Raw genomic sequence first — 24,349 nt, 5'->3', positions numbered from 1 at the left:
TTCACTACAATTCTTCCCACCTGGTTCAGCATGGGCCTTGCCTCCACTCCACCTGGTTCAGGGAGAAGGTGGGGCTGCCATCATGCAAGTCAGTGGTGGTGCTGACTGCAGGACATGACTGCATCTTCCACGCTCCTCAGGAGAAACAGCAAGGCAGCTTCCGGGACAGAGAGGATCCCTCCTCGTTGTTATCATCAGGGAACACACCCGGGCCTGACCCCCACCTGAAGGATGGCCTTCTGACAGGAACTACCAGTGTGAGACCAGAACCAGGCCTCGGAGCAGCTGCAGTGACAGGAGTCCCAGTAAGCCCCTCTCCCCTGGACATGAGCCTGACTCAGCTGTGTCCTTGGCCAGGATCACACCTGTGGGGCCAGCTCAGGAGAGAGAATTTCTGGCTGGATGATTTGGGGCAGGGCTCCCTTTCCAAGCTGGTCAAAAGGGTAAGGTATCAGCCCCAAGCATGCTGTATCCTCCATCGGACATAGACTGGTGATTCGATTCTTACATGATAGTATACATGTTTCAATGCCATTCTCCCAAATCATCCCACCCTCTCCCTCTGAGTCCAAAAGTCCCCTGGTGCACGGGGATGACCCAGAGGGATGTTGTGGGGAGGGAGGTGGGAGGGGGATTCATGTTTGGGATCGCATGTACACCCGTGGTGGATTCATGTCAATGTATGGCAAAACCAATACAGTATTATAAAGTAAAATAAAGTAAAAATAAAAAGTTGAAAAAAAAAAGGGTAAGGTATCATGGCAGCTGGGCAGACCTTATCACAACGCCTTCCTTGATTGACAGCCACAAGCTGCACTCTGCTGACCATGACTCTCAAGGAGGCTGTGAAAGGATATCGTCCCTATACATTGTTGTTGTTGTTCAGGCACTCAGTTGTGTCCAACTGCAACCCCATGGACTGCAGCATGCCAGGCTTCCCTGTCCTTCACCATTTCCTGGAGCTTGCTCAAACTCATATTGATCAAGTTGGTGATACCATCCAACCATCTTGTTTTCTGTCCTCCCCTTCTCCTCCTGCTTTCAATCTTTCCCAGCATCAGGGTCTTTTCCAATGAGCCGGCTCTTGGCATCAGGTGGCCCAAGTATTGGAGTTTCGGCTTCAGCATCAGTCCTTCCAATGAATATTCAAGGTTGATTTCCTTTAGGAGCGACTGGTTTGATCTCCTTGCTGTCCAAGGGACTCTCAAGTTTTCTCCAACACTGCAGTTCGAAAGCATCAATTCTTCGGCGCTCAGCCTTTTTTATGGTCCAACTCTCACATCCATATTATGACTATTGCAAAAATTATAGGCTCTATACATTGGGGCCTTAGAAACGGGTCTCAGATTTCACCCATGGGGAGGCACCGGCTAGCTAGGGAAGAGTGGGGGTCTCAGCTGCCCTGCCCTCGTGCCAGGTCGCTCGCCCGACGTGAAGGCCGAGCCTCCACCGCCTAAGTTTCTCCTGGAGGTAGCCCTGGATGGTCCAACTTGGCCTCCAGGACAGGGGCGGGCCTGGGGAAACCGGCCAAAGTGGGCGGACCTCGACTGTGAGGCAGAGTGTGGGCGGGGCTCTTTTGGGGGCGGAGCCTTGCGCTCGGCCGGGGGCGGGGTTCTGGAGGCAGGGCACAGTGGAGGCGGAGCTCCAGCCTCCGGGCTCCGCCTTAGGGGCGGATCCCGGCCGCCACGGCGCGTTCCGCCGCGGCGTTCCACCCTTCCGGCTCGGAGTTCCATTCACCGCCTCCGCCTTCCGCCCCGCGCCCGCTGTCGGCTAGACCATCGCCGCGTTCCATCGTCGCGCGGCCCTTGCGGCGCCCGAGCCCGCAATGTCGGGCCCCAACGGGGACCTGGGCACGCCGGTGGAGGCGGGCGCGGAAGGCGAGGAAGACGGCTTCGGGGAAGCAGGTGACTCGGGGTGGGGTGGGCTGGGCTGGGCTGGCGGGAGCTGCTGAAGCTACGTTTGGTTTCTCGGGGATGTCCTCCTGGGAGGGGGAATCGGGGCCGGCAAGAAACTGCAGCGCCCTCCCATCCCCCGCCCCAGGGAGGGTCCGGAGCTGCAGGCGCTTTCCTGAAATTCCGGGCGAGCACCTGCGAGCTGGCCTCTGGAAACCGCAGCCCTGAAGAACTGTGGTCAGCCGAGCCTGTTTTACAGATGAGGAAACTGAGGCCGCTTCAGGGATCATTCGCTTTTGGCGGCGGGGGGGTGGATTAAAACCTGCTTCAGCCATCTCTTTCAGCCCCTGTGGAGATGGGGACTCCTAAGGGGGCGGAGCTGGGCGTGGACCCTCCTGGGTTAGCACGGGAGGCTATCTGGGTGGGCGTGCTGCCCTGCTGAGTCAGCATCCCTAGCCACCTTTTCTGGTAGTGGTCTGGAGCCCTGGCGAATGTGACTTGCTTACCCAGCATCATGTTGCCTGCACAGCACTGCGCGGGGGAAGGGGTGGGGGTGGATAAGAAGGCTGGGTAAGGAGAGAGAAAGATCAGCTCCCTTCTCACCTTCCGGAGACTCAGTTTCCCCATCTGTAAAATAAGAATAATGGTTTAGTGTCCCCCTACGTTGAAATGTATCAGGATTAAATGAGAAAACGAATGAATAGTAGGCTCCAAGCATGCAAGAGTTCTGTAAATGGTTAGTCCCTTTAGTGTAGTAAAGATTAGTGTATTAACTCAGAGGTCAGGACTTAGTAAATGCAGGGTAAGTATAGACTCTACTTTTGGCTTTGTTTTGGGTAACAGCTTTATTGAGTGGTAATTCACATACTATACAATTAACTCATTTAAATTGTACAGTTCAATGGGTTTTAGGATATTCACAGTTGTGCACCCATCCATCAAGACCACAACAATTTTAGAACACTTCCTCCCTCAAGATCTACATTTTTATTAGTAAAGAGGTAGAGTGAATGGGGTAAGCTGTGGGCTGCCGGGTTCCCCCTTCCACTGGTGAAGAGCAGCCAGGCGAGGTGCTGGGAGCTGTGATGGGCCATCCGGAAGGACCTCCCAGGAGTCATGTTGAGTGGAAGTTGGCAGGTTGACAGGATTTAGGACATAGAGGAGGAGGGTGTCCTCAACGGAAGGCAAAGACTTGGAACTGAGAGGTACCCTTGACACTTTAACTCAGACAAAGCCCAGCCCCAGGAGTGGAGACACCCGCCTCCCCCAGCCTCCTCTCCACTTGGGTCTCTTAACCAGAATATGAAATGTTGCTAATAGTGACCATCTACTAAGTGCTTGCTGTGGCCAGACCCTGAGTTCTTGATATATGTATTTGATGTCTCACAATAACCCACTTTGTCCCCTTTTCCCAGAAAAGTGCAGTAACTTGCTGGGATGGAGCGGAACTGGGACTGAAACCCAAGGGCCCTTGCTCTGCTAGCACCACCAACCAGCTGCAGGATCCTAGGCAGGTCTCTTCCTTCTGGGACCTCAGTTTCCCCTTTTGTACAACAAGGGAGTTGGACTCAGATCCAACAGAGGCTTTCTAGGACTCTGTCCACTGTGAGTTAGGACAACTCTGAGCAATGGGTACCCTTCCCCCAGAAGGCAGACACCTTTGCACCCTTATCCCAGACACTCTTTTCTCATGCTGGCCATTCCCACACACTGCCAGCCACTTCCCCTTTGTCCCAAGCTGGCAGCTGAGTGTATCTGAGTCATGGGCTGGCTCAGAACTGGGTCCCGCAGTGGGCACAGGCCCAGACCTTGGCTCCTAAGAGAGACTGTGTTGCTGAGAGAGGCAGGTCAGAAGTGTCAGTGGAAGAGAGAGTGATGGTTTCTGATGGAGACCAGGGAAGGCTTCTTGGAAGAAGAGGCATTTGGAGCTGGTCCTTGAATGGCTGTTGTGGTTGAAGCATTCAGGGTGGCAGGGTCAGTTGAGAAAAGGCAGAAGGCTGGAAAGTCAGGCTCCATTCATTCATCCATTCATTCAACAAACACTCACTGTGTGACAGTGAGGGCCCTGGGGGACGGCAGTGGACACAAGCCCCCTCTCGCAGAGCACTCACTACAGGCTGGGGGAGACAGACCGGCACCCGATCACAGCAGTCGAGCCGGAGGTGAAGGCCACGGAGCTGTGAGAGCAGGGGCTCAGGAATAGAGGCCTGACTCAGGCTGGGGTGACAGCCGCGCTGACACTCGAAGGATGGGTGGGGCTCTCCCAGGAGAAGAGGAGGGAAGGAAGACACGACACAGCACACTCCAGGCAGAGGCCACAGCAGGTTCAAGGGGCCTGAGGTGGGCAAAGGCAGGAGTGAGAGAAGGGAGCAGGCAGGGGAGGCGGGGTGAGAGAAGGGAGCAGGGCCTGGGAGGCTGCCAGGAGCCCTGTTCTGAGGGCAGGGGGGCCAGGCAGGGCTAGAGAGTAGGGTCTGCCTAGGGACAGAGGCCTGCATTGCCCGACTCAGGCGCATGGGCTCTGGCCTCTAGGCAGTTGATGCAAGAAGTAGAGAGACTCGGGACCTGGCAGGACTTCCCAGGCTGGACACTGTCTGCCTGACCTCCCTATGACCACCCTAACCCTAGAAAAAGATGGCACACTAAGCTATTTCTCCAATGCCTTTCTTTCGATATACACCCGTTTTCCAGATGGTGACAGAGGCTCAAGGAGTAGGGACTTGCCTGAAGCCCTTTTAGAGACAGGTTGGCACATGGTGGTGGTGGGGAGGGTGCCTGTGAGCCCTGAGGAAATATAGGACCTTGACTATCTTTCCCCTTCCTTCCAGAATACGCCGCTATCAACTCCATGTTGGACCAGATCAACTCCTGTCTGGACCACCTGGAGGAGAAGAATGACCACCTCCATGCCCGCCTCCAGGAACTGCTTGAATCCAACCGGCAGACGCGCCTTGAGTTCCAGCAGCAGCTTGGGGAGACCCCCAGCGATGCCAGCCCCTAGGCTCTGGGAGCCCCCAGCCAGGCCCCAACCCTGCCTTGCTGGGTCAGGCTCTGGCCTGAACACTCACCACCTGGCTTAGATACCTTCTCAAGGGCTGGCTGACAGATCTCCTGGGGGTTCTGCCTGCCTAGGCCACCTTTCTGGTACTTCCTTTGGTGTGCCTAGGCCAGCCCCCACCTCCCAGCATACCCTCTTGGAGCCAGGTGTGGGCCAGTGGCTCACCCACCATGCCTGCCTGCCCAACTCCTGGATGCTCCCCACTCTGCCCAGGCCTTGAGTGTCCACATTAAACGGGTCTCCAACACCACTGCGCTTCCTCTCTCTTCTGTATCCTGGGATGAGGACCCCAGTGGCTGCCAGAGGTGAACAGGGCAGTGGAGGCATTGATCACATGGGTGGGGTTCTTGGCCTTCTTGTATTTCTGGGCACAGAGGTGCAGGTGAGGTCAGGGCTTCCTCCCAACTGGATATGCTCCTGGCCATGCTCCTGGCCAGAGGTTGCTCCCCTAGGCCAGCTGAGATAGCATCAGCCATGCTGTGTGACCCTGGGTGATGTGCTCAGCTTCTCTGGGCTCTAGGGCCTTTCACCAAGACAACCAACACCAAGACATGCTGTGCAGCCTTGGGTTCTGCCTCTGGCTCTTGACCCTCAGTCTTGGTCCTCAGTCTCCCCATCTGGCCAGTCACAGGGCTGGGCTGGTTGTCTGTCTCTAAGGGTCCTTCCAGATGGGGAAGTAGAACTAAAGAGCTTGCTCAGCTAGGGCCTCACTCACTGATGATTCATCATAAGGTCTCCTGATAAGAAGGGTGGTGCTTCCGCTAATGAACATGAACTTGGAGCCAGAGGGCCTGAGCAGTGAGGACCCCCCACTCCCACACCAACTTTGGTAAGGTCCAGCTGGAGAGAGGCCAGGATGGGGGTCCAGAGCTCAGGCTTGGGGTCAAATCCTGGCCTGTCACCAGATCTATGACCTTGTGCAGGCACTGAACCTTGCTAGGCCTCAGTTTCTTCATCTGTAAATTGGGTATAACAACAAGACTTCCCTCCTGGAGACACTGTGAAGATTAAATGAGATCTTACTTGAAGGTAGTACTTTCCAAGCTTGGGTACATGCTTAAGAGAGAAACTGAGGCTCAGGAGGTGAAACACCTCATAATCCCAGGGTCCCTGGTGAGGGACCCTGTCTTCAGATTTCCAGTTGTGCCTCCTCACTACCTGCAGGGGCTGGGTGCCAGCTGGGGCCCCCCTCTTCCCCTATCCATGCAGACAGAAGTGCTGGTGGAGACTATACAAGCCAAACTACCTTCCTTTATTGGATTTTCAGTAAAAATACCAACCATGTCACAGTCTCCACACAGACTCCTAAAAAGCATAGCCGATTGGGACTGAGATGAGGCAGGCATGGGGTGCTTCCTCCATCAGGTTCTGAGGCGTCTGGAGCGCCGGGGCAGTGGGGGCCGAGGGGGTGTGGGCGTCACCTTGCTGGGGTTTTTGGCTGTGTCCTGGGTGCTGGGCTGGCTGGGTGCACGGCCGCCGGAGGTGAACAGAGCCGTCAGGGCGTTCCGGGCGTTGATGGCACACCGGCGGCTCACGGGCCTGGTGGTGGGGCTGGGTTTCTTGGCCTTCTTGTATTTCTAGACACAGAGAGTGCAGGTGGGTCCGGGCTTCCTCCCCACCTGGTGTGCTCCTGGCCATGGCTGCTTCCCTGGCCCCGCTGAGACAATGTTGGACATGCTGTGTGACCCTGTGTGACGTGCTCAGCCTCTCTGGGCAGACCTCTAGTGCTAATCCTCTGGCCCTCAGCACCACCCGCTCCAGAACAATTGCAAAAAGACCTTGGCCCCAGCCTGGTTCGGATTCCCTTTGTGGGTAGAGCCTCTAGTTGGGGGCTGTGCCCAGGGGCTGAGGCCAAGCCTACGAGGGAGGTGGCCACCGGCTCTTCCCATCAGCTCAGACAGAGTCTGACCCCCCTGGGCAGGGCGGGGCGGGCCGGGAGGCCAGACTCACCTGCAGGTTCTCGAAGTGGGCCAAGGACTTGCAGTGGGAGAGCTGCGCCCCAGAGCTGCTGTGGTAGAACTTGTGGCAGACGCGGCAGACATAGCCCATCACGGGCACCAGGAAGTCCACCCCTGAAGCACAGCAGAGTCTAAGCGCTCACATCCCCACGCCAGCCTGGTGCCTGCCCTCGCCCCGCACCTAGGGGCCTGTCCTCCCCTAATACCCTCCAGGTGGGGAAAGACCAGGACGAGGGGACAGGCTGCCTGGCCAGGATGCTGTGACTGGGACCCGAGGCCCACCACTCCTGCAGGTGGGGTCAGGGCTGGGGTCTTACCGTATGCGGTGTTGGGGCTGTAGGTCTCTGAGCCTTTCCACTCGTCTATGGATATGTCTCTGGATCTCATCTGGAAACACACCAGTGTGGGCCCTGGTTGGTTCTGGCTTCCCTTGGTCTCCTCCTGACACAGGCGGGGCCTGGAACCCACCTATGCTCTTCAATGCCAGCCCCTTGATTTCCAGGAGGAGGTTATGGGCAGCATCCTCTAAGCCTTTGCCCATGCTGGTCCTGTCCCCCAGAGTGCCCTTCCTAATCTATACTTTCCAGGTGCAGCTCAATCCGTTCCCTCCTCTGGGAAGCCCTCCTGTTCCCACAGTGGCCATAATCCATGCCCAACACATCACATGTGGCATTTCACTGAATCCTCGTAACAACTTTCTGTGGTTCACCCATTTCACATATGAGGAAACTAAGGCCCAGGCTCATTAACTCACTTGCCCAGGGTCACCCAGCTGGTTGATGGAGGAGTAGGGTAGTGAACCCTGGTGAACCCCAAGCCCTGGTTAGCCTTTACCATGAACCCCTGCCAGCTCCTAGAGGCTGCAGAGACCACAGTCTTTGGGGGGGGGGAGTGGTTTCAAGTGATCACCTGCTCGACACGAGCCCCTTCCAGACAAGGCCATGCCTAGCAGTGCCCTCCACCACTTACCAGGCAAACAAACACAGCCTCTAAAAATGATGACCACCCCCGAGGCTGTGGCCCTTCCTTACAGTCTGAGTTGGGACTATTACTTCTAAGCAGAGAAAAGGGAGGCTTAGAGAAACCAACGGGCTTGCCCAGGGTCATGCCACTACTGATTTCTGAGCAGCAAAACTGGCATTACCCCAATTTGTTTAGGGCTGGAGGCCACACCTGCAACCCTCCATCCACAGCCCCTCTGAGCATGCCCTCTTTGGCTGCCCCCTCACTGCCCTGGACTGTGACTGGCAAGCTCTAGGAGGACAGGGGCCAGGCCTTGGTCCCGGGTATTCCTGGTATCCAGGACCAGGGCCTGGCCCAGAACAGGTGCTCCGGAAACACCTGTTAAACTGAAAAGCTCCTCCAGCTCCTCACTCATGGGAGACAGCAGAGCTGATGTATTCTAAGCACAGGCTGTGGAGTCTCGCTTCCTCGCATCCAAATGGGTGAGACTCTGCCAGGAAAGTGCCTGGTTACACGCCTAGCATATAGTAAGCACTCAACAAATGTTGACTGTGGGGGTTCCCTGGTACCCTAGCAGTTGGAATTCCAGGCATTCACTGCCATGGCTCAGGTTCAATCCCTGCTCAGGGAACTGAGATCCCACAAGCCATGTGGCATGGCAAAAAAAAAAACACCAATGTTGAGAGCTTCCCTAGTGGCTCAGTGATAAAAAAATCCGCCTGTCAATGCAGGAGACACGGGTTTGATCCCCGGTCCAGGAAGATCCCACATGCCGAGGAGCAACTAAGCCCGCATGCCACAACTGCTGAAGCCCTAGCGCTCTACAGCCCATGCTCTGCAGCTAGAGAAGCCACTGCAATGAGGTGCCTGTGCCCCCAACTAGAGAGTAGGCCCCGCTCGCCACAACCAGAGAAAGCCTATGCGGCAGTGCAGACCCAGAGCAGGCAAAAATTAATCAAAAAATAAAAACTATTTTAAAAATTGGGCAATCTGGCAAGCTTTCTCTGTAAAGAACTTGATAATAAGTACTTAAAGTTGACTGTTCTCGCCACCATCATCACCATCATCACCTTTCACTGACTTTCCTGTGTGTACCATGTAGCTCCCCTCTCCGTGTCTCTGCGATGCTATTCTCTTGGCCTAGGATGCCTTTCTCTTCCGCAACACAAGAAAAAATTTCAGGCAGGCTTTCAGGACCTTGCGTATTTCACCTGCCATCCTACTGTCATCATGATACAGATTTACACATTGTCATATTGAAGATAGTTCCTAATAATACTAGATTGTGGCATGTCTTTGGGCTTGCAAATACCAGCACAGCGTCTCCTGGCCCCTGGGAGGTGGGGGGAGGTCTCTCCTGGTCTGGGAGTCCAGCCTCCAGCCTCTTTTCCACGACCCCTCTCCCCAAGCACCTGCTTGCGGAATTCCTCCTCAACCTCGATCTCTTCTTCCTCCTCGTCATCCTCCTCCTCTTCTTCATCGCCTTCAAAGCAGCCCACAGCGTCCACTGTGATGAAGAGGTCCTCGTCTTGGCTGGCTACATCCTTCTCCAGTGTCTTCAGCTTCCCGGGGTGGGTAAGGGCTCAGGTCAGCTCTGGGGAGCCACAATGCGACACCCCAACCACCTCACACCCTGGAGAGCTCCAATCCCTCCGGCCCTGCTATGAATTTGGACTGGAATACACCTCAGCTTGCTGTGCGGCCTTGCCCAGGCTCTGTACCGCTCTGGGTCCCTGTCCTCTGAGGGAGCTGGGGTTACCTCCTTGGCTTTGTCTTTATGGCCCTGGGACTTCATGTGCTCCACAAACTTGCGGGGGGTCTTGAAGTAGCGGTTGCAAATGGTGCAGAAAGGTCGCAGGGATTGTTTGGCGAGCTGAGGAATGGAAGGCAGGCCCAGTGGGCAGTGAAGGCGGGCAGCGTCCCCAGGTGCAGCTGGGCAGGGCCCAGCAAGATGCCACCTCCCACCTGCAGGCCTCAGGTGTGCTACCTCCAGTCTCAGGGTTAGGGTTAGAGTTAGGCCACTCTACAATCAGCAGACTGTGCTCCACGGAACACAGGCAAACGCAAGATGGGATGGCGATGGTAACAGAGAGACAGGACAGTCAGAAGACTGAGAGGGCAGACGCCAGAGGACCCCATAAGCCCTGAGGCTGAATGCGGGGTGAGATGGTGCCTCGCCCACACTGGACAGATGGGGAAACTGAAGCCCAGAGAGGAAACGTGACTGACTCATCACGAGCTACAGCCATGCAGGGACAAAGACTGACGTCTACTTCCTGCTTCCAACCTGGGCTCCCTCCTCCCCAGCCCTGGGCCTGCAGACCGCACACGGGGTGCCTTTGCAGCCAGCGGGGGGGCCCGGTACCTTGTGGCCCTGCGTCCTGCGGTGCTGGATCAGGTCCCCCATGTAGTAGAGCTGGCAGGTGTTGCACCAGCGCCTGGGTGGCGGCTCTCTGATGACAATCAAAGCAAGTACAGTGTGACATTGCATTCTTGCTGGAAAGACAGCTGCTCTTCCGGATGCTCCATAAATGGAACGCAAGTCCAACAGAATCGGGTTGTTTTTTTTTTTGAAACTTAACAAATGGCTTCTAGGGTTTGTCAGGAAGAATGCTTAAGAATAAGAGAGAAAACTTGAGGGGAGGGATGAGATTTAGAAGCACTGGGGACACCAGGAGGCCACCAGGACAGGTGACAGAGCTGAAAATATCTGGCCTTGAGAACTCCTCTTTATCTTTCAGTTTGGACTCCCTGTCTTTCCCAGAGCTTGTCTGAGCCCTTCCCCAATTCCAGGACCTGTCTCCATGCCTTAAGTCAGGCCCCGCTCTGGGACCCCCAAAGTCCCGCTGCCATAGCATTGTCCACAATGGAGTGGGAGGACCTGATTCCCTCTCTGCCCTCACTGGACTGTGAGTTCTGGGAGGCCAGGACCTCACCCCAGCATCCCTGGGGTCTGGCAGGGGATCAGTCCAGAGCTTCTGACTGTGAGGGAAGGACAGACAGCCCAAAGGAAGGACTGCTGCATTCTGGGCGGGGCCAAGTCAGGATCCAGCAGTGTCAGGACGCAGTGTAGCGAACCTTCTCCACCTGAAGCTTGTTTACAGCTTGGGCTACAGCCCTGCATTCTGCCGCAAGGTCTATTTTTATATAGTCAAACTCATTCTGCAAATGCAATTTTGGATCCTGTTTGGTCCTGACATTGCATCATGCATATGTTTCCACACTGTCAGCAATTCCCTGCCGTTGTCCTATATATTATTAGTTCTCCGACCAAGTGGAAGAACTGACCTAAGTCCCTAGTTTGGGATATTTTAGATCATTTCCAAGTAAATTTTTTCACCACTGCATGAACTCTGCAAGGAACATCTCTGTGTCACCTTTCTCCTGGTTTTATGCTTATTTGGCCCAAGTGTAACTCCTAGGTCAGCAAGCCAGGGGAGGCTTAAGGGTGAAGAACATCCTGCAAAGCCACAGGGAAGTTCCTCTTGAACTGAGAACCAGCTAACAGAGATACAGCCCTTGGAGAGACCTCCCCGTCACTCAGGGAATGCAAGCAGAGGCCACCCAAGGGCCCTTCCTGTCCCCTCACCCCACCCAGGGAGCTGCAAGCTGTGACTCTCTGTAAATCCTCATGGCAGAGCCCCTGACCACTGACTCAGGGCCTATCCAACCAGGGAAAGGATCTGATTTGGCCTCCACAGGACTCATTTCTTATTTTTTTAAGTTTTTTTTTTTTTTTTTTTTTGGATGTGGATCAGTTCTAAAGTCTTTGTTAAATTTGTTACAATACTTCTGTTTTATGTTTTGGTTTTTTAGCCACAAGGCACATGGGATCTTAGTTCCCCAACCAGGGATTGAACCCACACCCTCTGCACTGGGAGGTGAAATCTTATCCACTGGACAACCAGGGAAGTCTGCTGTTCTGGTTTTAATTCTGAACTAGCTGTTAACATTATGAAATTGGGAGATTCACATTCAAATCGGTTTCTAGATGCTTCTGAGAAGCCAGGAAATCTGGAGCTGAGTGGCAGCTGTTTGGTGAGACAGAGCCCATGTCCCTTAGGGTGGACAGAGCCAATGCCAGCTTGTTTCCCTCACTGCTGACGCCTCCCAGCTCCTGCAGGCCTCAGTGGTTGCCCGCTCAGCATCCCAAGAACCAATCCCAGACTCCGGAGGGCTGACATTTCTAATGGAGCAAGCCCCCATGACTAAGAAAGGAGAAAACCCAGGGAAGTTCTAATCTCAGGCCATGAGATGAGCAGGTCCTGCCTGACCATCAGGCCCTGTGGTTGCAGGCAGCACATATGCCAGGGGAGTGGGGGGGTCTGTGCCACAACCCAATTCCCTCCCACATAGGGGGTCAAACTGTTCCTGCCTGGATGGAGCCTTAAGAGACTGTCTAGGGGCTTCCCTGCTGGCCCAGGGGTTAAGAATCCACCTGCCAATGCAGGGGACACAGGTTCAATCTCTGATCCAGGAACTAAGATCCCACAGGCCATGGAGCAACCAAGCCTGCGAGCCACAACTACTGAAGCTGGCATGCTCTAGGGAATCTGCGCTCTGCAGTTTGAGAAGCCACCGCAACGAGAAGCCAGTAGTCCACAGCTAGAGAGTAGCCCCACTTGGTGCAATTAGAGAAAGACTGTATGCAGGAACAAAGACTTAGCACAGCCAAAAATAAATAAAATTTTTCTATAAAAACCCAGAGGCTGTCTAGTTCATGAGTTCCTGCCTTACATCCCTCATCAGGCCATTTTACAGATAAGGAAAACTGGGGGCCAAGGCCACACAGTTAGTGAAGAAGTACTCGGGAGAGGGCAATCTTAATCCCTTAAGACCTTGTGGATGGTAGATCCGGGACCCCCTCCACCTGGGCTGGGGAAACCACCTCCCCCCCTCCACAGTCCAGAGCTTCTGGGACCCCCCACTCACTCGTCCTCTCTCTCCAGGACGTCCCGGGGCACAGGCAGCAGGGACAGCAGGTAGGCTTGGCTCATGTGCTGGATCTCACCGAGCCGCTGCTGGTGCTGGGCTCCCGACATGTGCTCCTGGAATTCCTGCAGCAGGCGGGAGCGAGGAAGGGGCGTGAGGAGTGAGCCGCTGAACACTGGGGCTAGAGGAGGCCTCCAACCTGGGCTTTCTGGCCACCCCACTGCCGCCGGGAGGACCCTTCTCCTACAACCCTGTATGGGCCAGAGAAGGATGGTAAACTGAGGCCCAGAGTGAGCACACACCAGCCAGAGCCTCTGCTCCCGCTGGAGACCAAGAGCACCTCCGAGGTGAGGAGCAGAGTGATCAAATTCCAGGTTCCCGTGGCTCTGCTCAGGCCAGGCACAGAGGGGCAGCGCTACCTACAGTGACGTAATCCCACCAGTGTGATGCTGTTGTTAAGGCTGTACTCGCTCTGGGCCAGCCCAGGGACTCGTGACTTCAATGTCAAGTGGACTCATGACTTCAATGCCAAGTTGCTGAATCCCCGGAACCCCTCTGGGAGGTAGTTTTTCTTTTTCTAGAGGTGGGTTCTAAATGTTTCTTCTGACGCATGCAGAAACCGAGGCACCAATGCCTCAGTTTGGAAGGTGAAACCCACATAGCCGGTCAGGGCTGATTTGCACCAGGTCCACCCAACTCTGAAATCCTGCCCCCTTGGCTGGTCCAGAGATGTTTTGTGAACTAAGGTACAACTGCCAGAGGTGGGGCTTGGGGGCCCAAGTGGACACAGAGGCAGCCCCCGGAAAGGCAGGCTGGGCATCACATACAGACCCCAAACCCTCCACCCGCCCACGAGATCTCCCACCCGCCCACCGGAGGGTACCTGCTGGCTGCTGCAGCCGGCCTTGCAGATGTAGCAGAAGAACTGAAGGGCCTGCTTAGAGGGCGTGCTGGCCGCCGTAGGGGTGGCAGAAGTAGAGGCGCCGGCCCGGGGCCCGGGTGTGAGGGGCACGGTGCTAAAGGCCCGGCTGTCGCTGCTCTGCAGGATGGTGACCTTCAGGGAGCCCCCGGCCCCCCACACCTGCACGGGAGCAGAAGCAGAGCTGCCACCAGCTGGGCACTTATGGTTGGTCAGCCTTGTGCCAAACTTCTAGGAGCCCTCCTGACAGTGGATTTTACAGGCAGGAAAACTGAGGCTCTGAGCCATTAGGTGATCACCCAGGCTCGCTCAGCCAGGCAGCACCGCAGTCAGGATTCAAAAACCCAGGTCCCCCTCAGTTCCCCCTGTCTCCTGTAACAGGTGGAGAAACGAAGATGCAAGGAAAGGGGGCTTGGCCACAGTTATACCATAAGGCTCCCCAGGTGGCGCTAGTGGTAAAGAACCCGCTTGCCAATGCAGGAGACATAAGGCATGCAGGTTCGAGAAGATCCCCTGGAGGAGGGCATGGCTACCCACTCCAACATTCTTGTCTGGGGAATCCTATGGACAGAGGAGCCTGGTGCGCTGCAGTCCATGGGGTTGCTAAGAGTCGGACACAACTGAGCGACTCCACTTTCACTTTTCACTTTCATGCATTGGAGAAGGAAATGGCAACCCACTCCAGTGTTCTTGCCTGGAGAATCCCAGGGACGGGGAAGCCTGGTGGGCTGTCGTCTATGGGGTCGCACAGAGTCAGACACGGCTGAAGTGACTTAGCAGCAGCGGCACACAGGGTGGAAGCCAGGACTGGGCCCCGGGCCCCAGACACAGGCTTCCACACCACGCTCTCTCTGCTGGAGCAATGTAGCAATGTAACCCATGTGGGGGCTCTGAGCACTCTAGTTTTGGGATGAGCAAGCTGGAAGGGACCCTTATCACCAAAAGTGCCTCCAGATTGTCAGAGCAAAGGAATGTAAAGGCCCACGTGAGAGCTGATGAACACTGTCAAACCCAATCTGGTCTGCCCGCAAACCCAGGAGGGCTGCCATCACATTTCACAGGAAGGGAAACACCAGGGGATCCCAGGTAGGCGGGGCGTGGCTGGGGCAGGAGGCTCTCCCACCACTGGGCACACCATGCGGTCCTCATCAGCATCTCTACCCACCCCCAGCATCTCTCTTGCTCTTTTTTCACATTCTGCCACATCCAGGCCACCGGTCAGCTCCTCCTGGCTCTCCTCCATGCTGACCTGGGCACCCCCGGGCTCTGGCGGGGCCTCCTCTGGGCCTGAAATGACAGGGGCATGCTCCATTTCCCACGGTCCATCTCCCACCGGGGCCCTGAGGGCTGTGGGCCTGAGAGCTACTTTCTCTGCCCATGGCCAGGACCTTGAAGCCTCCAGTGCACATGGACCAGAACCCTGGATCCAAGCCCAACCCTCAGTCCCAGGGTGGACAGTGCTCGGGGAGGAGTGGGGTCCCAGCAGAGCAAGTCCCATCACCGGGCCAGCTGGGAGTCACTGCTCACGTACCTGCTCTAGCTTCTACTGTATCAGGCAATGTTTCCAGCGCTGCAGAGCGAACCAGAACTGGGGCTTTCTCCAACGCTGGCACCGATGCCTGTGGCTGAGTCTGAGGCCGTCCCTGGGCCGGTTCTGGTGGCTGCACCGGTAGCTGACCCACAGGTTGCTTGGGTGGCTGCTCCGGCGGCTGGAGCCTCGGCTGTGCTTCCGTCTGGACCTGTGGGTACGTCTGCGTCTGTGCCTGCTTCTGTAGCAGTGGCTGCATGTGCCTGGGGGGCTGGGGCTGCACCTGTCTCCGTGGCTCTGCCTCCTTCCGCAGCTGTCGCTGCACCTGCTGCGGTGCTAAGTGCTCTGGAGAGGTCTGTGTTTGTGCCTGCTTCTGCAGCTTTGGCTGCACCTGGGCATTTACGGGGCGCGTCTGCGGCTGGGTCTGTGGCTGCACCTCGGCTGTGATCTGCAGGACCCGGGGCTGAAATTGTGGCTGCACTTGGGCTTCCAGGGGCTCAGGCAGTAGCTCGGGTGTCTGTGTCTGCTTGGGTGCCATCATCCGGGTCTGCAGCTGGACCTCTGCCTGCAGCTGCCCTGGGGGCCCCTTCTCTGTGGGCTCCTCTGAGCTAGGAAAGGTCAGAAGATCATATTCATGTCTGCCAACTGGCCCCAGAGGCTCCCAAGAAAGGCCTTGACCTAGGCTCCAGTCTTGGCTCTGCCATGTACAAGCTGGGACCTTGGCAAGCCCCTTCAGCTCTCCAGACCCCAGCTTCCTCTAAGCAAACTGATCACTTGCTCCCACCTCCCACAGCTTACTAGTACGTATTCAAGGCCCTGGAAGCCTGCTTACCCTCTGGCCATGCTCTGAGGTTCCAGGTACACATTTTCACCCCTCCACAATGGCCCCCTCACCTCACTGTGGCCCAGTCACAGTGAAGAAGCCAGAGTCCATTTGGCCAAGGGCCTTCCCAGGTAAGATGCAAAATTAGGTTTGACCTCCCCCCACGCCAGAAATCAAGGTCCTTGCCTTGTTCCCTTGAAGGATCTCACCCCACCTACCCCTACCCTTTGCCTTCTCAGAAATGAGGGTATAGAACACCTGGGAACCAGGCAGGTTTTCAGCCTCAGTTACCTCTTTGACTTTTTAGCTGGTGGCTCAGAGGCTTCACAAGACTCAGGCTCAAGTGCTGGAGTGTGTTTCTCCTTAGTGATGTCATCTGGGCACTGGGGAGGTTCTTGGTCTGGGATGGAGGGCAGGTGAGAGACTGCCATGGCAGGTGGAGCACTTTTGAGCTCCCAGTTCCGGGAGGTGGGACCTGGGCTCACAATTCCCCCCGCCCCCTATAAGAGCCCTGCCTCCCAGATCTGCCTCCAAGGCTGCCCCCGCACCCACCTCCCCCCAACCCATGTCCCTCCAAAGGACCAGCACCTTCCCTCTCTCCCTCACCTTCTGGTGTGCCTGTCCTGATCTCTGCAGCTTCTTCAGACCCCTCTGGGGGGTCTGACTTGTCTTCCACAGGCATCGTCTGAGAAGAAGAATCCTACTTCCTTTCAGAAACCATTTCTGATATCTGCCACCCACCCCAGTAAATACCCTCTTGCCCAAGAGTGGCTCCAACATATAGGCTCCAGGGGATGAAGGAGCCTGGCCCCAGAGCTGCCAAGGGAAGACCCTAAACGCCCCGGGAATCATGTCCAGGGGTGCCATCTAGCTGCCAGCCTGTTAAGTAAATGCAGGTTTGGGCGACGCAATACTTTCTCCAAGGCCATGATGCCGCCCCGATTCCTTACCCTCTTCACGAAGCAGCCAGAGGGACCCTTCTCAAATGCAGACCTGATCATGCCTCTTGTCCCTTTCAGGCTGAGACCCTGCCATGACTTCCCATAGCCCTGGACTATTCCTTCCTTACCCCAAGCCTGAAACTAACTCCCCTCTCCAGGCCCCTGCACAGTCTGGCCCCTACCTCAGGCCTGACCCTCCAGCCTCAGCCCTCATGCTCCATCTCCTCTCTGTGTCCACGCTAGCCTCTCTGCCTCCCCAAAGCCCTGGGTCTTCTCCCAGAGCCTCAGAGGCGCTTCTTGCAGGAAGCCCTCCTAACCCACAGTACAGGTTCCCCGGGGCCTTGGACTTCCTTTTTGCGGCATTTCCCACGGCCATCATTCATCAGCTGGAGAATTATGTATATTAAGGTCTCATCATCACTACCACCCTCCTCCCAGCCCAGGATCTCCAGGAGAGCTGGGCCAGATGCCTTCTCTGCCCCAGAGAGTCCTCTGCTGGGCCTTAACAGACATCTGCTAAGTGAACACAGTTCCAGATGGCTCCAGGGTACCCCAGGGAGCCCCAGGGGTCCACCTGCCGCTTCCCTCCCTCCTACTAAGCCCAAGGGACCAGCGGTGAGTGGAAACACGCACCACTTCAGGGCTCCACGCCCTTCGGAAACTACCCAGCTCTCACCCTGCATGGCACAGGCGCTGGTCTGAGAGTCAGGAGGGCCGGGCTCGGTCTGTGCAGCCCAGGATAATATCCACCCTCCTCTCTGAGCCCCTGTCTTCCCATATGTAAAATGGGGCAAGGAGGTAAGCACTAGACAGGACCATGTTTGGACAGGCTCAACTGGAAGGTCAGAGGCTGTGACCCCTCTCTGGAGGGAAATGCCTCACCTGTGGATGTGGGTGGTGTCAGAGCCAGAAAAGGTGGGTGCTGCCCCCTCTCCCAGTTGGGATGCTCTCAGGAGTGTGGTGTGTGTGAGGAGCTGTCTAGACATCTGGGGACAGGACAGACATAGGGAGCATATTATTTCCTTTGAAAACCTCCCTGGTTCTTCCAGCTCAAGTCAGGGAGAGCTCACTAAAGGCTCAGAAACTTCAGCTGGCAACAGGGTAGAGTTTAGGATTTTATAACATTGTTTTACCCCAATCACTTTTCTTTTACTTCTATGCTTGGGGATTAATTCAGAGTTATTGTTACTGTGTCGCTTTTTTAAAAAATTTCAGATAGTGATTGTTTCTTTTTTAAATAAATGTAACAGAAAAGCAGTGTTCATTTAAAGCTACACTACCCTAGACAGTAGCCAGTAGGTACATGTGCCTGACTTTCAAGCACTGGAATTGCAACGAGCTGAGTCGAGATGTAAGCATAAAATATATACCAATTTTAAAGAATTAGTATTAAAAAAAAAAAACTCAAAAGAATAAAAAATACCTTGTTCATTTTTTATATTGATTACATGTTGAAATGATCATTTTTATTATATTAGGTTAAATACAATATGTGAGTAAAGTTAATTTTGCCTGTTTCTTTTTACTTTGTTACTGTGATTACCAGAAATTTTTAAATTACATGTGTGGCTCACATTTAATTTCCACTGGGGAGTGCTGATTTAAAGAAAGTTGGTAAAATATACCTACAATGAATACAGTATTATATGTCAATTACACCTCAGTCTTTTCAAAAAGAGAACTGTTAGCAAATAGTATTAGTAGATAATAGAAATGGTAAATAAAAAGAGAATAAATAGTTTGAGTGGTGTTCGGATGTAGCAAAAATCACTTTGGGGTTCAGAAATATTTAAAGTTTTAGAAACACTAGACAAGCCTAACTCTCCCCCCTATCATTTTACTGATAAGGAAACTGAGGCACAGAGAGGGCTAGGATCAGCCCCAAGGCCAGTGTGAGCTGGAGGGGGTGCTGGTAGATCCCCAGATATGTCCTCTCCCATCCACACCTGCTCCGTACCCAGACACCACTCACCTTGCGATTGGGGGTCGTAGAGGAGGAGGTCCGGGCCTGTTTCTGGGGGGTCCGCCCTGAAAGGTTGAGCTGGGAGGGGTTGATGGGGACCCCGACGGGAGGAGGGCCCAGCAGGGACTGCCGAGTGGCCTGAGGAAAGAACTGCTGGAGATTTGGGGTGGCCAGCTGTGGGGGTGTGAGGCTGGGGGGTGTCAGGTTGGGGGTGGCCACGCTGTAGCCACGGAGGTTACCTGTGGGTGAAAAGAGGGCAGAAGGGGGATTACAACTGTGGTCGGGTAGTAAAGATTAGGGTCAGGGGTCAGTGCCCCCAAGCATCATGGGGGCATCAGGGATAACTTCAAAGGGACCCTTCCCACCCAAGGGCAGCCAGAGGGGAAGAGATGAGAACCGAAGGCCCCGTCCCACCTGAAGCACTGGTGGGAGGGGGCTTTCGGGCTGGTTTTCTGCTCCAGCTTGTGAGGGAAGGGGCCCTTTTCCCTCCTCAAATGCCTCCCTCGTCAGTGGCTTGGGCACCCCCAGAAACTCCGCTCACCCTGAGGCATGCTTTAGGGTACACTTTCAGGTATATAAAAGATTCAGCACAGCACCCAAAGGGAGAACCAGCAAGATGACTGGTCTCTGGAATAACAAGATAACTCTCCTACCAACACCAGCTACCCATCATCAAAAGTCCCCTGAGGACCTCGCTGGAAGTCCAGGGGCTAAGACTCCACGTTCCCAATGCAGGGGGCCTGGGTTCCATCCCTGCTCAGGGAACTAGATCCCACAGGCCACAGCTAAGACCTGGTGCTGCCAAATACATAAATAAATATTTTTTTAAAAGGAAATGTCTTTTGGTGACCGGGCACTTGCTAAAAACAACCTTAGTCACACCACCCAGCCACCATCAGGGTAACTATTATCCTCTCTACTGATGATAAAACAGAGACCCAAAGTGAAGGAGCTGCGTGTCCAGGATCTCCGGGGGCGGCACTGCTGCCCACTCACCGGCTCCCAGGTAGGGCTCTGGGGGTCCTCCTGACTCCCCTCTCGCCTCACCCTCCCCCATGTGAGCCAACACCATTTCTCTTAACCCTGACTCTTACCCTTCTTCTCAGTCTAGCCTGACTCCCCTTCACATCTCCACTCCTATGGCCCCCCTTCCTTCCAAAGCCATTTCATCCCACGCGTGAATTTCAGCCACAGTCTTTGTGCTGTGATCCTTCTAAAAACCACATTCTGACTTTGCCCCTCCCTCTGCTGAACCCTTCCATAGCTTCCTGATGCTCAGGAAGGAAGCCCACTCCTCACTCTGCAAGGCCCAGCCCTGCTCCCCTCGACTCCCTCTCTTGCAGTTCTCTCACACACACCCTCTGTGCTGCAGCCACATGCTCCCGTGCATGGGTCTGCCTCAAACAAGCCTGGGTCTGCCTGCCTCTGGGCCTTTGCACATGCCCTTCCTTCTGCTTGGAGTGTTCTGCCTCTGCATAACCAGCCATCCTTCATTCCTCCCTTTAGGTGATTCTCCTTTGAGAGGGCTTCTCAGACCTTCTCTCTGTCCCTAGAAACCCAGCTTCCCTGATTCCAGGCGAGCTGCACAATTTCCTTGTCTGCTTCCCATTGTCCACCACTTAACCACCCTGGGAACTCCTTAAGGGCAGGCACTTCATCTGACCCAGAGCACTGGGGAAGTATCTGATCCAATAAAGGACAGTTTAAATCCTTGCCCCAGTGCTGGGATGGGAAACCCAGGGGTTACAGGCATGTATGGACTTCCCTGGTGGCTCAGACGGTAAAGCGTCTGTCTACAATGCAGGAGACCTGGGTTTGAGCCCTGGGTTGGGACGATCCCCTAGAGAAGGAAATGGCAATCCACTCCAGTACTGTTGCCTGGAAAATCCCATGGACAGAGGAGCCTGGTACGGTACAGTCTATGGGGTGGCAAAGAGTTGGACACGACTGAGCGACTTCACTTCATGGGTCAGATGTGCTGGGAGAAATGGTTCAAATGCAGGCTCTACAGTACAAGTTCTGTGACCCTGAGCAAATAAGTTTCCCTGTCTTAGCCTCAGTTCCCTCATATGTAAAATGGGTATAGTAATAGTGCTTGACTCACAATGTTTCATGAGGATTCAGTGAAATATGTAAGTGTGCCTGGTATTTACTAAGCATTTTGTGAACATTAACTTAAACACATATACACATATGTGCAGAGAGAACACCAGCCAGCTCTTAAACAGTGAGATAAAAGATGGCACACTCTAAAAGAGAAATGGACAAAGAACATGGACAAGTCACAAAATGAATTACAAATGTTCAGCAGACACAGAGAAAATGTTCAAGCGCACTAAGAAATGTAAACTAAAAGCACTCCAAGAAATGTAAACTAAAGCATTAGTGATATAGCTTTTTTGCCAAGCAAATTAGATTAGATGTATATATACATATATATTAGAAAAGAGTATAATACCCAGTGTTGCCGTGGGCATGGTGAAACTGGCACTGTCATACGTGGCTGGTGGCATTGCAAACTGGTCCAGTCCTTTGGGAAAGCAATTTGGTAATACTTATCAAGAACCATAAAACACCCATCCTCCCTGACCCAGTCATTCTACTTTTGGGAATCCATTCCAGGAAAATATTCTCAAACATGATATTCACTCCATTATTTAAAGCAGCAAAAAAGAAAAGAAAAAAGAAAGAAGTAGAAGGAAACAGCTGAGAAAGTTTAGGAACATGAGGGCACACACCTCCAGAGGAATATTAAACAGCTGTTAAAAATAATCTTTATAGAGACTGTCAAATCATACGTAAATGAACATGCCATTCTGCTCAGTGAAAAACAAAATACAACTTTTCATGTATATCAGTAATCACAGTTATATATAAAGCCTCAATTCTGTGCCTACAAAAAAAATGGGAGGAAATATACCAACACTTTAATGGGTGTTCTTTTTCTTTAGAAGTGAGTCTACATATGATTTGGATTTTCTTGTCCTTTTTAAAACATTTCTTTTGCTCTTTGAAGAGTATGACTTTTAAAATGAGAAAGAAAAGAGTGAAAAAAAAAAGTAAACATTGTGGGTTTCTGTATGTGGTCTTATCTCTCTATCCATCCCTCTACAATTTATAAGCCGGCTCCCAGGATGATCCACACCCATGTGGCCACGGGAGGGCTGAAGAGTGACAACATCACATCTTCTGACCTGGCTGCATACCCTGCTGGGAGGCAGGAGAGCCTGGTGACTCAGAACAAAGCTCTGTAGTAAGACCTCTAGTCAACACCTGGTCCTCAGTTTCTTCATCTGTAAAATGGGGCCATGAGTATATCTCCCTTTAGGGTTGTCAGCAGAGTCAAGAAACTGGATTTGTAAGGGGCTCAGCACAGTGCTCAGCTCTGAAGGACCAGTCAGCATGTCACAGCTACCCTGTGGGAGGGGCTAGGTCTGAAGAAGAGATGCCTCCATGTCTCTGGACCTCTGCCTCCTCCCACAGTGGCTGAAGTATTGGGAGCAGCATTATGGAAAGAAAAGCTGAAAGACTGCTCTCCACGTAGAGAAACGTGGGGGGAAGGCACAGGCTTAATGCAGAGGGCTAGAGACACCTACTCAGAGATCCAAGGGCCAGGAGGCCCAGGCCTCCATCTAGCTCAGCCATTGCTGATGCTGTGTGACCCAGGGTGAATGACTTCCCTTCTCTGGACCTCAGTGTCTTCATCTGTCAAACAGGATGCAAAGGAGGGTGGTCAAAATAGATCTTTCCATCCATCATATCATCTAATCTCTCAATGTCAGCAAAATATGTGCTGAGCAGCGCCCACAGAGCTAGCACCACGGCCAAGGGCACGCCTCTGTGATCAGACAGACCTGCATCCAGCTGAGCAACCTAGGGACTTCCACCTCCCAGAGTCTCAGTATCCTCCTCTGTAAACTGGGATATTGACAGTAGCTCCCTCTCAGAGTTGCTGTGTGGCCTGGATGAGATTCAGTGAGCCCGCAGCCATACCTTGTAACTGCTGCAGAAGCAAAGCTCTCTGCAGCACAGAGCCATTGAGGAGGGAGGTGGGGCTGGTCCCCTGGAGAGTCAGGAGCTGCTGCTGTGGCTGCTGCTGGGGGAGCCCCCTGTGTGTTAAGAGCAGGGGTCAGAGGGTCATGGGGAGAGGCAGACCCCTCCCTCTTTTCTGACCCCCCTCCCCTCCATTCTCTGCCCCTCTCTACTGCAGAGGATCTCCTTGGAGTGGGAACTGATGACCTCCAGGGCTCAGACAGGGCTGCCCCTGGGCGAAAGGGCTGGAAGGGGGCGACTCCAAGGCACGGGCCAGAGTAACCCAGCCCTCCAATGGGGAGCTCACCTGCTGACGGTCATGGGCAGTGGGGCCTGCGGTGGGGACTGCTGGAGCAGCTGCTGAAGCTGCAGCAACTGCTGCTGTTGAAGCTGCTGCTGCTGGAGCTGCTGGAACTGCTGCTGCTGGTTGAACATGGTGGCTGCGAGAAGGGAGGGAGTCAGGTCGGATGGATCCCGGTCGCCCAGCTCCAGCCCGCGGCCCTCGCGCGCTACAGACTGAGCTACATGGCTACCCTCCGGGTCAGGCCCAGAGCGCGCCACGCGTGCGCTCCGTCCCTTCAATTACTCCCCCAATCCCACCAGCCGCGAGGTTTAACCACCCTCCCGCCAAAGTGAAGTGAAAAGTGAAGTCGCTCAGTCGTGTCCGACTCTTTGCGACCCCATGGACTGTAGCCTACCAGGCTCCTTTGTCCATGGGGTTTTCCAAGCAATAGTACTGGAGTAGATTGCCATTTCCTTCTCCAGGAGATCTTCCCGACCCAGGGATCGAACCCAAGTCTCCCGCATTGTAGACAGACGCTTATACCATCTAAGCCACCAGGGAAGTCTCACCTTCCCGCCAAATGCCTCCAAATCTTCCCAACAGTTCCTCCTCCAAACGCCCAATCCCGCCCTCCGTCTCTCCATTCTCCGCTCCGGTCCCTCCAGGAGCGGCGCCTGACACTGATACACCTCCCACCCCACCCTTCGGCCTTTCTTTAGGCCAATCACGTGCAGAACAAGCCAAGCCTCGTGCCATTCACACCCCTCTGATGCTCCCACCCCGTCCCGGGTGCGCGCGTTCTGTCAATAACATCACCCCACCCCCACCCTGCTGCCACCTTTGACTCTTCCGCGAACAAAGTAGGAGGAAGGCTTCCCTCCACTCTAATCCAACCGCCGCCCCCCCCCCGCCCCCGCCATTCCACCAGCCTCTTCCTCTACGGACAGATCCAGCATCACATCCAAATGCGGTGTCCCCACCTGCCCACGAAGCCCGCAGTCTCCATCCGAGTGGCCTCCGGGTCCTCGGCCATCCCCCCCGAACAGTGCCCGACCCGCGC

The 24,349-nt window shown here is 54.5% G+C and overlaps 2 protein-coding genes across 5 annotated transcripts; one reads left to right on the top strand and one right to left on the bottom strand.

The window, feature by feature from the left end:
* The first annotated feature begins 1,717 nt into the window (after positions 1–1,717).
* Positions 1,718–5,185, top strand: BBLN (bublin coiled coil protein). The gene is made up of 2 exons (XM_068983434.1): positions 1,718–1,904; positions 4,718–5,185. Exons 1-2 carry the CDS (start codon positions 1,826–1,828, stop codon positions 4,888–4,890), a joined length of 252 nt encoding a protein of 83 aa, XP_068839535.1. The 5' UTR covers positions 1,718–1,825; the 3' UTR covers positions 4,891–5,185.
* Positions 5,186–6,245: 1,060 nt separating this feature from the next.
* CIZ1 (CDKN1A interacting zinc finger protein 1) lies at positions 6,246–24,302 on the bottom strand. 4 transcript variants are annotated; one of them, XM_068965933.1, is made up of 18 exons: positions 24,270–24,302; positions 23,314–23,446; positions 22,968–23,083; positions 21,433–21,504; positions 18,984–19,213; positions 16,677–16,770; positions 16,362–16,494; positions 15,531–15,855; positions 15,251–15,458; positions 14,885–15,006; positions 13,684–13,881; positions 12,801–12,925; positions 10,234–10,321; positions 9,628–9,741; positions 9,281–9,430; positions 7,223–7,292; positions 6,898–7,019; positions 6,246–6,524 (listed from the first exon to the last, which is right to left on the bottom strand). In XM_068965933.1, exons 2-18 carry the CDS (start codon positions 23,439–23,441, stop codon positions 6,309–6,311), a joined length of 2,511 nt encoding a protein of 836 aa, XP_068822034.1. In that variant the 5' UTR covers positions 23,442–23,446; positions 24,270–24,302; the 3' UTR covers positions 6,246–6,308. The 4 variants fall into 4 exon arrangements, with proteins under 4 accessions (XP_068822034.1, XP_068822042.1, XP_068822019.1 ...); XM_068965941.1 differs by having other exon boundaries at positions 15,251–15,470; positions 16,362–16,470; positions 16,677–16,755; XM_068965918.1 differs by having other exon boundaries at positions 15,251–15,855.
* Between the last annotated feature and the right edge of the window lie 47 nt (positions 24,303–24,349).

This window comes from Capricornis sumatraensis, chromosome 1 (genome assembly GCF_032405125.1).
Source record: "Capricornis sumatraensis isolate serow.1 chromosome 1, serow.2, whole genome shotgun sequence".
NCBI classification, from domain to species: Eukaryota; Metazoa; Chordata; class Mammalia; order Artiodactyla; family Bovidae; genus Capricornis; species Capricornis sumatraensis.
This window is presented reverse-complemented; position numbering and strand designations above follow the sequence as displayed.

Coding starts and splice junctions, on each gene's coding strand:
- CIZ1 (XM_068965918.1), bottom strand. CDS start 23,441: ATGTTCAACCAGCAGCAGCAGTTCCAGCAGCTCCAGCAGCAGCAGCTT. Junction 10,322..12,800: donor GTCCTGGAGAGAGAGGACGA/GTGAGTGGGGGG, acceptor GATTGTCATCAG/AGAGCCGCCACCCAGGCGCT. Junction 7,020..7,222: donor CAGCCCCAACACCGCATACG/GTAAGACCCCAG, acceptor GCTGTGCTTCAG/GGGTGGACTTCCTGGTGCCC.
- BBLN (XM_068983434.1), top strand. CDS start 1,826: ATGTCGGGCCCCAACGGGGACCTGGGCACGCCGGTGGAGGCGGGCGCG. Junction 1,905..4,717: donor AGACGGCTTCGGGGAAGCAG/GTGACTCGGGGT, acceptor CCTTCCTTCCAG/AATACGCCGCTATCAACTCC.